This window comes from Onychostoma macrolepis, chromosome 05 (assembly GCF_012432095.1).
Source record: "Onychostoma macrolepis isolate SWU-2019 chromosome 05, ASM1243209v1, whole genome shotgun sequence".
Taxonomy (NCBI): domain Eukaryota; kingdom Metazoa; phylum Chordata; class Actinopteri; order Cypriniformes; family Cyprinidae; genus Onychostoma; species Onychostoma macrolepis.
Genome location: NC_081159.1, coordinates 41,780,454 through 41,791,909, shown reverse-complemented (window position 1 = coordinate 41,791,909; position 11,456 = coordinate 41,780,454). Strand labels below are relative to the sequence as shown.

At 33.4% G+C, this 11,456-nt stretch overlaps 1 protein-coding gene across 1 annotated transcript in view; it reads right to left on the bottom strand.

Annotated features, from left to right (window-relative positions):
* Positions 1 to 241: 241 nt before the first annotated feature.
* The window catches only part of lmx1ba (LIM homeobox transcription factor 1, beta a), a 54,670-nt gene continuing 43,455 nt past the window's right edge, over positions 242 to 11,456 (bottom strand). The window contains exons 5-10 of the mRNA XM_058776703.1: positions 4,138 to 4,370; positions 3,880 to 4,058; positions 3,464 to 3,541; positions 2,730 to 2,796; positions 2,482 to 2,646; positions 242 to 1,049 (exon numbers count right to left, since the gene is read on the bottom strand). Coding sequence (XP_058632686.1) covers positions 892 to 1,049; positions 2,482 to 2,646; positions 2,730 to 2,796; positions 3,464 to 3,541; positions 3,880 to 4,058; positions 4,138 to 4,370 — 880 coding nt within the window. The 3' untranslated portion in view covers positions 242 to 891. The remainder of the gene's footprint in view (positions 1,050 to 2,481; positions 2,647 to 2,729; positions 2,797 to 3,463; positions 3,542 to 3,879; positions 4,059 to 4,137; positions 4,371 to 11,456) is intronic.

Genomic DNA, 11,456 nt, shown 5'->3' with positions numbered 1-11,456 from the left:
ACAAACATCTCTTACTGCAACTTCTTTTTTTCAATTATCATTATTCTTTGTTCATTGTTTATTTATTTCAGATATCTCAAATGTAAAATTAAAACATATTTTGAGGCCAAAATGAACCATACATGTGTGAAATAGACAATACTTTAAAAGAAAAAGGTAAAAGTTAAAGATTTTTTAAAATTTCTTTATTTTTAGTACCAACAAACTTTGGTAAATTTAGCAAGTTTGAGCAAAACTGCATCCTCTACAATGTCCAAGAATGCAAACGACAAATAAATAGCACAGCGAAATAAACATATACATCTTTAAACATCAACAGTAATACTACACTCTCTTCCGGGGACTTACATAAAGTTGTTTATGGTACTTACTCTAACACAATTTGTCTTAAATAAAGCTTTGCAGGTTTACTTGGCACATGTACATAATAAATAGCTAGTCGTCTTTATCAACACACAGCTGTTTCGGCATGAGTTTCTTTTGAAATCCATATTCAACAACAACATTTGTTGTAATGTATGCAGTGTTTCCAACTTTTTGCATGTATTGCATTTGTCTATTTACGGTCTAAACTTGTTTTGTTGGTTCAATATACTGCAGTGAATGTCCTGTAGCTCCTCTAGAAATATTTGGTTAGGATTTTTTTCTACAAAGTCTAGATGAAAACCATCTCATCCCATCTTCACATACGCTTGGCCAGCACATCTCTGAACCTGGTTAGACTCAAGACCTCCTCAGCAAAGCCAAGATCTGGTTTCATCTGTAGCGCGAGTCGTTTGGTTTGGTTTGGTTTTCTTGTCCTTACAGCCTTAGGATTCTAGTTGGCTTTTTACTGGAGGTTTGACTGGCTGCTAGGTAGTTTTTGCGGGTGTTTAGTCTCAGGGTTTGGTTTCAGGAGGCGAAGTAGGAGCTCTGCATGGAGTAGAGGCGGTCGATGGGGTTTCCCAAGCGGGTCTGGAGGGATCCGGCTTCTGACGCGGCCATGAAGCAGTCGCTCAGACTGGTCAGAGACGTGTCGCTGTCAATGTCGTGGAAAATCGAGTCGTTTCCTGAAGAACAACAACAAAAATGAGGTCTAGGTACCGAAAAAGTCACATGAAACAGCATTTTTGAAGAAAATGTGATTGGGGTTCAAACGTGTGTGATCGGTTTGATTTTTAAATTAAAAAGAAAAGTCTCTTCTGCTCACCGAGGTTGCATGATCAAACAGTAATATTGTGAAATAACCATTTAAAATAGTTGTTTTCTATTTGAATATATTTTAAAATATAATTTATTCCTGTGATACAAAGCTGAATTTTCAGCAGCTTTGCAGAATTCATTTTATGCTGATTTTGGAAATATTTCTTTTCAATGTTGAAATTTGTGCTGCTTAATATTTTTGTGAAATCAATCAAACATTTTTCTAAGGATTTTTAAATAAATATAATTTTATTTTTTTAAATAGAAATCTTTTGTAAAATTAAAACTTTATCTTTATGTGATAAAATTCAATTGAATTGAATAAATAACATAAAATCCTTAATAAAATATAACATTTTACACAATAGTTATTTAAAACCACTAAGAATGTTTCAATATAGAAAGTAATCAACTGTTAACTCGTCATAATAAATGTACATCTACTGCTAATTTGAAGAATATTTACTTTACAAAAATGTAATTACACTCAATATTATTTTCTTTCCCTTCTTCCAAAGACCATCATTAACAATGAACATGTTAATTTCTTTAAAAAAAATAAATAAAAAATAAAATCACCATGACCACAAACTTTTAAATGGTGTTGTGTATTATGATAATATAAAAAGTGTAATAGTAATAGTGATTCACGTGAGAAAGATATATTTTTCACAAATATAATAGCACTACTATATATAATAATATTCATGAGACCTTAAAAATTAATTCTGGATATTGGTTTTCAACTATTTAGCCATAATATAATTGGAATTTGCCATGAAAATACAGTATCAATCGATCTCTAATAGTGACAGAAAAAGTTTTAGCAAGCACAGCTAACAGACAAATATGGTCCTCATTGAACTGAAGCTTTTAGTACAAAGAGTTTGTTCAGTCCTCAAGGATGCAGTTTACCGTAGCCATAGAAATATGATTACCCAGCAGACTCTCAGCTGCTTTTCAAAGCTGTAATTGCCCATAAACCGTTACATAAAAGAGCATATAAACTACTCATTTGCGTCAACTCGCAGCAGGACAAAGCGCACTCATCAATGTGTAATCGTGTGCGTCTGCAGGCCACAGATCCACGCTCGCTTTCTCGGGAGTGCCACGGGTAATTTTATAGTGTAATTTTATAGGCTTCTCAAAAACTAATTGACACTGTTACATAAGGGTGAAGACAGTTTAATGGCACATTTATTTTTATTGGGCCCATACGTGGCATTAGCAGCCGCTTCTGGTCAATATCACAGCAGAGAAATGCATCGGGATGTGAGTTTTGCTCCAGAGAAAGCTCACCGTATGGATTCATGTGATCTCCGGGCATCTGTGGAGGGGTCAGGCCCTGCTGGAACGGGTCTGTGCTGTATCCGCCGGCCTCCATGGACACTAACTGATGCTGTGGAGGCGGAGCCAGCGGCGTGTAAGAGTTCATCAGATTCTCCATTCGGCTTGAGATCACATCTGATGAGTTATTAGAAACAGAAAACAGGGTTAAAACGGCTAAAGACTGGCATGTGTTGAGAGACTGTGTGTGTGTTTAGTACCTTGTCCGAGTCTCTGAGAGTTTTGCTGCTCTTGTTGCTGCTGTTGTCGGCGTGCTAATTTCTTCATCTGACCGTAAAAAAGAGGAACAGACAAGTATTAAATCAATTTTAAGATCATGATTTTCTGGGCAGTGAATTATATTAAAGAGTTGTTTAGGCCAGGGGTTTACAAACCGGGTTTTTTTAATTATTATTATTATTTTGAATTAGATATTATATTTATACTTTCAATTTTCCTTTGAATTTCAGTCCATTTTTTTTTCTTTTTGCAATTTATAAGCTTTTGCCATTTTTGTTAGTTTTTGATTTTTAAAAATGTCAATATTTAAGTTTATTATTCTATTATAAGTTTTAGTTTTTCATCTAATATTTATATTTTATTACAGCTTCATTTCAGTTTACAAAAATGTTTTAGCTTCTCAATTTGCACACAATAAAAATGTAGCAAATGTAAAAAATAGATTTGAATAAATAAATTGATTTATTGTTTCAAATAAGTAAATTTGATTAAAATAAATATATAATTTGAATACAAATATTAAAATGAATAAATTATTAAAATAAATAAATATGATTTTTCACAGTACAAACTGGGTCTTTGAAAATATATACCTGCCTTTTAAATTTTAGGATGTGTGTTCTTTTTCCAAGGACAATGATATTTGGGGCCCGTGGCATCTAAAGAACTGAAAACCCCTGATTTCGTCTCAGGTAAGATCTCAGGACATGCTCACCTTTGCTCTTTGGTTCTGAAACCACACCTGGACGACTCTAACACTCAGACCGGTCTCAGCTGCCAGCGTCTCTCTGACCTGAAATAACAGGAACATCAATATAATATTTCATTTAAAGTCGTCTCACACACCCACACATTGGAACAGCGGAATGAAACGTTTGCCATTTTTACATGAAATACACATCAGATGATCCATAGTTTTTTTTGTTGCCATATTTACATGCGATATGCATAATGTGGTCCAGAGTTTCTGCCATTTTCATATGCAATAAGCATCAGATAGAGTGCTGTATAAGACTGGATTACAACTATCTAATGTTCCTCAGGTAGATAAGCACAAGTTGCACATTGAAGAAGTTGAAATGGCTTAATTCGGTTGTATTCCCTCTAGAAATCTTCTGAAGAAGGTCTCACCTTTCTGCAGGGTTTGGACGACACCTCAAAGGAGGCCTTGAATGCGCGCCGCTGCTGGGTGGTGAGGATGGTGCGAGGTCTCTTGGGTCTGCGAGGGTCTTTGCTGTCATCGCCGCCTTTGCCCTGACCTCCTGCTCCTTTCTCTGGCTTCACGTCCAGATCTTCATCCTCACTTTTGTCTGCAGAAACAAAGCATTTTAAAAGCACCATTCTATGGAGAGCAGCTGAGCCGAGAGGAGAGGAAAGCGCTGTTCTCACCGGAGTCAGACATGTCCGGGCTGACCGAGTGCAGTAGGTCCTTCTCTCTCTCGTAGTCGTTCTTGCACAGCAGCTGTCCCTCCTTCAGGACGAACTCGTCTCCTTTACACAGCTGTCGCTCGCACACGCAGCAGCAGAAGCAGCCTAGATGATACACACTTTCTAGCGCGCGCATCACAAACTCAGTGGGAGCGATCTTCTTCAGACAGCCGCTGCATTTGGCTGCAAACAACCTGATGAGGAGAAACAAAACATACATTTATTGCTTTTTAAATCCTTAAAACTTTTTTCTGGTCTTATTGTGCGCAATTCCCTTGTGTGTGTTATGCCAAATAATTAAAATGTCATTTTAAAAATGATCATTTTTCTTCAATATATAATAACTTTTTTTCTGATGTAACCAAGTATGCATATATGAAGATATTAGGAAATGCACTGCAAAAGTGGTTTCATGTCAATATAAATGTCTGAATAAATTCACATCAAAATATAGATGCAAAACAGATTTTTCAGATTTTTTTATTATTATTTTTATCCAGCAAGGATGCATTAAATTGATCAAAAGTTACAGCAAAGGCATTTATAAATGTCACAAATGATTTCAGTTTTTAATTTTTTTTTTATTAAGAATATACCAACCAGAATGCGAACATGAAAATACTAATGATTTCAATTTCTAATAAATGCTGTTCTTTTTGACAAAGAAATAAAAGAAATAAGAAATAAAAATATGAAGCAGCACAATAGTTTTATATATATATATATATATATATTTTTTTTTTTTTTTTTTTTTTGATAACATTGATAATTGTAAGAAATGTTTCTTAAGCAGCAAGCAAATCATCATATTAGAATGATTTCTGAAGGATCATGTGACACTGAAGACTAGTAATGTTGCTGAAAATTTAGCTTTAATCAAATGAATAAATTACATTTGAAATCAAATATATTCACATAGAAAACAGTTATTTTAAATTGTAATCATATTTCACAATATTCCTGTTTTTACTGTGTTTTTAATCAAATAAATGCAGGCTTGTTGAGCAGAAGAGACTGCTTTCAAAATCATTAGTAGGGTAGATCATCAATTTTAGCTAATCAATCACAAATAAGTGCTAAACCAAATAAATAAAAACCAGATTTGAATATGACACACAGCAGGACCTCCTGTCGTAATCATACGAAGTACAGTGTGAAACAGCAAAGCACAAGAGCGAGTCATTTCTTGGTGTAATACTCAAACCCCCTGACATGATACTCGCTGCAAAGCTCAATAATTCTGAAGCATTAAGCAGATCTTCCCTCAGAGCTCGGTCTTCTCCCATACCAATAAAGTTAATCCATAAATATCACAGGCGCACAGATCAATGCGTGACTGACATCAGACGCCCCTGCAGTGCCGCGCTTCTGATTATGACTTTGAAAGAGATTTTTAATAAGCCTCAAGATATGATGGTATCATGAGGTGAGACGCACAAGAGTTTTACAGAGGAGTCAATATTCAGCGACGGACCCACAGGAAGAGAAAATCACAGGTGAGATCTCTTTAATATCTCTATTGTTTCTCCCTGCAGACAGCATTGAAGGAGACTTCTGCTGAAACCTCCTGCTTCTCAGATGTTTCTCCTGAGAAAAGACCTCAGTAGACCTCAGTTTTCAGATCTCAAACTATGCTGAAATTTGCCAGAATCCCAAAGTTTGCAATGAAAAGTCAAAGATCTCAATATGAATTCACACATTTCCACTCTTTTCTTTTAGCTCTTCTATCAACGTATGACATATTTGTCTTTAAAGAAATTACTACTTTTATTCAGCAAAGATGCATCAAATTGATCAAAAGTGACAGTAAAGACATTTAGAATGTTACAAAAGATTTCTATTTCAACAAAAATATGAAGTAGCACAACTGCTTTCGACATTAAAAAAAAAAAGTTCAAAATCAGAATGATTTCTGAAGGATCATGTGACACTGAAGCTGCTGAAAATTCAGCTTTGCATCACAGATATAAATTAAACTTTAAAATATATTACAATAGTAAATAGATATTTTAAATTGTAATAATATTTCACAATTTCACTGTTTTTACTGTACTTTTGATCAAGTAAATGCAGCCTTGGTGAGCAGAACAAACTTCTTTCAACATTATAAAAATAGTACAGACCCCAAACCTCTAAACAGTAGGTACTTTACAGGAAGAAACTGATACAAAGTTGAGAATAAATGAAAGAGAGGACCCCACTGAGCCAAAACGAGCAACACCACATCCAAAGAGTTCAATCCTCTCACCCAAACCTCATTTCTTTCTACATCTTCTGCTGATCTTTAATAATCACACATGTGGAAGTTTCCCTGCTTCCTCTGTCAGTCACATCACATTATGCTGCTTTCTGTAATTCCCATGATCCTTTTGGAGATCTTCTTTTCTTCTATTGTGCTTGTGAACTAATCCTGTCTCTTTCTCTCTGTCTTTGTTGACAGGACCACAGCAGCGGCAGTGGCTTTGTCCCGAGTCTTTGTCAGAACAGCCACGCGTGACACTTGCATCGGGCCGACCATCTCGTATCAAGGGGAACGTTTATGAAGAAAATCATCTTATGAACGAAAAAGTCGCCCACATGTGCAAGTGTCTTGACAAGAAAGTACCATTTCAGTTTTTCTACTTCAAAATGTCATGTTTAATTGAATGCGTTACTTGCTGTTTCTTTGTGTGTGTGAAATTTACTACAGCAATTTCTGAGTATAAACTGTTTCAACTGGTTTATGAGCAATAGTGGTGATCCCTTGTGAAGAAGTACACTTTTAATGCTTGTGTTATTACAATTGTATATTATAATTATTATAGTAATATTCTAATATTACTTGATTGTTTTAATATAATATAATTACATTTTTTATTTATAATTATACTTTGAACAAGAGTAGTTATTATGGAAATAACATACTTAAGAATATACTTAAGTGCAAACTGAATGAAATTCATTTCAGACGGTAATATTATAATTATACTATAAATATAATATAATATTATAATTATAGTAATATTATATTCTAATATTGTTTGATTGTTTTAATATAATATAATATTTTATTTTTATTTATAATTATACTTTGAATAAGTTATTATGGAAATAAGTTAACATACTTAAGAATATACTTAAGTGCAAACTGAATGAAATTATTTCAGATGGTTAATTGCATTGTATTTACAATTTGTGTAAAAAGTTTATATTAAATTAAATTCGTTTATTTTTTTTTTTTTTTTTACTTACCCAAGTAAAACTTAAGTACAACTTTTTATGTAATTTCATAATTATTTCTATTATCTTAGAAAATTGGTCTTTGAAATATTTTGAAATACACATATATTTTTTTCATGAAATTTCTATTAAAAGTTATGTTGTTAATTTCACATTTGTAAGGATGTTGCGATTTAGTACATTCAAAATAAATTAATTTTAAATGTATTATCGAATAATAAGTTAAAATTATAATCAAGTACTTTACATATGCTTTTGTATGTATGTCAACACACGAGTTTATTTCTTTAAAACATGACAAATGATTGCTAAAACAATTGTTTCAATTGTATTTTAAATTAAAATATTTAATGTTACATTGTTACAAATTGCACTTTTAAAGGTGCACTTAAGTGCGTTAAGAAACAGTCATAAAAGTGAAAAAAGATAAAACAAATAGTGTGGGCAATTTTCAGGCAGAAATTACAAGTAAATTTCACAATCAATTACAAATAAATAGCAATTAACACAGAATTAAACATGACATTCTGAAGTAATTAAGCGAAATATTTTCTTGTAAAATGTTCTCCAATAATCTTTATTTACAGCTTCAGGGGAAAAAATGATGTAAGTGATTATTTCATCAATATTATATTATCTGTTATATACAACCCGAATTCTGGAAATGTTGGGATGTTTTTTTTTTGTTTTTTTATTTGAATAAAATGAAAACTAAAAGACTTTCAAATCACATGAGCCAATATTTTATTCACAATAGATAGATAACATAACAAATGTTTAAACGGAGAAATTTTACACTTTTATCCACTAAATGAGCTCATTTCAAATTTGATGCCTGCTACAGGTCTCAAAAAATTTGGTAAGGGGGCAACAAAGGGCTGAAAAAGCAAGACATTTTGAAAAGATTCAACTGAGAGAACATCTAGCAACTAATTAAGTTAATTGACATCAGGGCTAGCTATAAAAGGGATGTCTTAGAGAGGCAGAATCTCTCAGAAGTAAAGATGGGCAGAGGCTCTCCAATCTGTGAAAGAGTGCGTAAAAAGATTATGGAATACTTTAAAAACAACGTTCCTCAACGCTTTGCAAATCTCATCATCTACAGTGCATAACATCATCAAAAGACTCAGAGAAACTGGAGAAATCTCTGTGCGTAAGGGACAAGGCCCGAAGATCTTTGTTGAATGCCAGGGCCCTCAGACGACACTGCATCACTCATCGGCATGATTCTGTCATTGACATTACTAAATGGGCCCAGGAATACTTCCAGAAACCACTGTCGGTAAACACAATCCGCCGTGCCATCTGCAGATGCCAACTAAAGCTCTATCATACAAAAAGGAAGTCATGTGTGAACATTGTCCAGAAGCGTCGTCGTGTCCTGTGGGCCAAGGCTCATTTAAAATGGACTGTTTCAAAGTGGAAAAGTGTTCTATGGTTAGACGAGTCCAAATTTGACATTCCTGTTGGAAATCACGGACGCCGTGTCCTCCGGGCTAAAGAGGCATCAGCGTTCAGTTCAAAAGCCAGCATCTCTGATGGTATGGGGGTGCATAAGTGCATACGGTATGGGCAGCTTGCATGTTTTGGAAGGCACTATGAATGCTGAAAGGTATATAAAGGTTTTAGAGCAACCTATGCTCCCCTCCAGATGACGTGTATTGGCAGTCCAGATCTTTCACCTATAGAGAACATTTGGCGCATCATTAAACAAAAAATTCGTCAAAGATGACCACGAACTCTTCAGCAGCTGGAAACCTATATAAGGCAAGAATGGGACCAAATTCCAACACCAAAACTCCAGAAACTCATAACCTCAATGCATAGACATCTTCTAACTGTTTTGAAAAGAAGAGGAGACACTACACTAAACATGCCCCCGTCCCAACTATTTTGAGACCTGTAGCGGGCATCAAATTTGAAATGAGCCCATTTTTTGCATAAAATTGTAAAATTTCTCAGTTTAAACATTTGTTATGTTATCTATGTTCTATTGTGAATAAAATATTGGCTCATGTGATTTGATAGTCTTTTAGTTTTCATTTTATTCAAATTTAAAAAACGTCCCAACATTTCCGGAATAAGGGTTGTATCTGTTATACATCTATATTATCAGTTTTTTTTTTTTAAATAAACTTTTAAGATTTTTAAGTACACTAAGTGCACATTAAATACAATTATGCACACTTCTTTTCTTTTTTTCACAAGGGCTTGCTTGACTAATAATATAGGGAGTTAACAAAGAAGATGCATGTGTTTTTTTAGTCTCTTTTATGTCTAAATGTGTGTGAGAATGCAGTGGTTTTGATTGACGCAGTGCAGTGGTTGAAACTAATCCCTCTTTAATAGCATTAAAACAGCCTAAAGAAGGGAAAGTCTTCATGCTCAGTCAATCATGCTTAGAAAAGCCTTCAAATCTGTGATCTGTGTGTGGGGGAGTTTATTTATCCTTCTCTGTGTATTTGTTTGCTATAGACCAGAAATGTAACAAACACAAACAATAATTTATCCCTCGTTTGCCGCCACCAAAGTTGCGGAGCGCAGCCGCGTCTGAACGGGCTTATGGAGAACCAGCAAACATCTCCAAACACCAGCCGACTGAGACACAGAGCTTAAGACCAGAGATTACTCACAACAACATCTCTAAGATCTTCTTTAAGTGCTTTAGAAACATGAAGACATCACGTACAATTCAATACAGGTGCCAAAATATACAGGAAAATATGATATTCAGGAAAAATGTGCTACTCAGAGGTTTATGTTTTTAATTTATGCATCAACTTTGTCTCAGTTCCACAAATTCATAAAATGAATGTAGAACAGCTCTGATCATTCGCTCCTTGAAGGATTTAATGAGAAATGATTGATTTCATCTCTGACTTATGATTGCAAGACTTTGGTATCTTGGCAAAGCACATTGAACACATTAAATTAATTTAATATATATATATATATATATATATATATATATATATATATATATATATATATATATATATATAAAAAACAAATGATCTTAATGACCTTCAATAATAATATTTTAATTAATGTAATCATATTTTTAACAATTTAAAACAAATGTTCCATAAATATTTTTTTCATCTAAATGTAATAATTTATTAATGAAACGTGCATTTAATTATGTTTTAATAATGCTGCAATAGATTTAATAATTTTGCATTAAATGCAATACTATTTTTGAATGGCAAATCTGAGCACATTAATAAATACAGTTAATACAAATAATGAAAAAACAATAGTTAAAATTTAGTTTTAAAAATAATATTTAAAAAATATATATTAAATTTTATTTATTTTATTTATTTATTTTTTATTAAATAAGTGAAGGATACTCACTGCTGTCTAGCAGAAAAAAGAGATCTCATTTGCTATGTTTCTTACTTATGAATATATAAATGCATAAATAAATTCACCTGAGGAATCCCCTAAAATCCGCCAGTCTCTGCAGGCACATGTATTCAATTGTAACTGGTACGTCATTTGAAAGTAATTATATCCTTTTTAACCAGTCTTCTTACATTGCCCTTTGATGCCATTATGGACTTGCAGGCCTCTCAATGTATGCGTGTGTGTGAGTGTTTGATTTTTCCAACCGCCTCTTCCATCCATACAGCACAGATGCATGTGCACTACAAAAGAGCTAAAGATGTCATTAAACACTGAAGCCTTCCTCTGAAGGTACTGTATGGAAAATACCCTGTAGTCCACAAAAACCCGGCACATTTACAACGTTTTACTGCATTCTGGTCCTATCAAAGCTTATTAACCACATCCACTCTCCTCTATAAAATTCAAAAGGTCTCGGATGTATCAAGTGTCGGAAGTGGGACTCTTGCTTCAGTAATAATTTACTTGAAAAAATGTAAAAAAAACAAAAAAAAAACAAGAAAATTACTGTACTTGCACTGTACATTTATTTCTATAGCTCTTTATATAATACAGACTGTTTCAAAGCAGCTTGACATTAATAAAACAGGAAAACAATGTTGTAAAACATTATGAAACAAATTAAATTTCAGTGGTAAATCAGCTCAGAATAC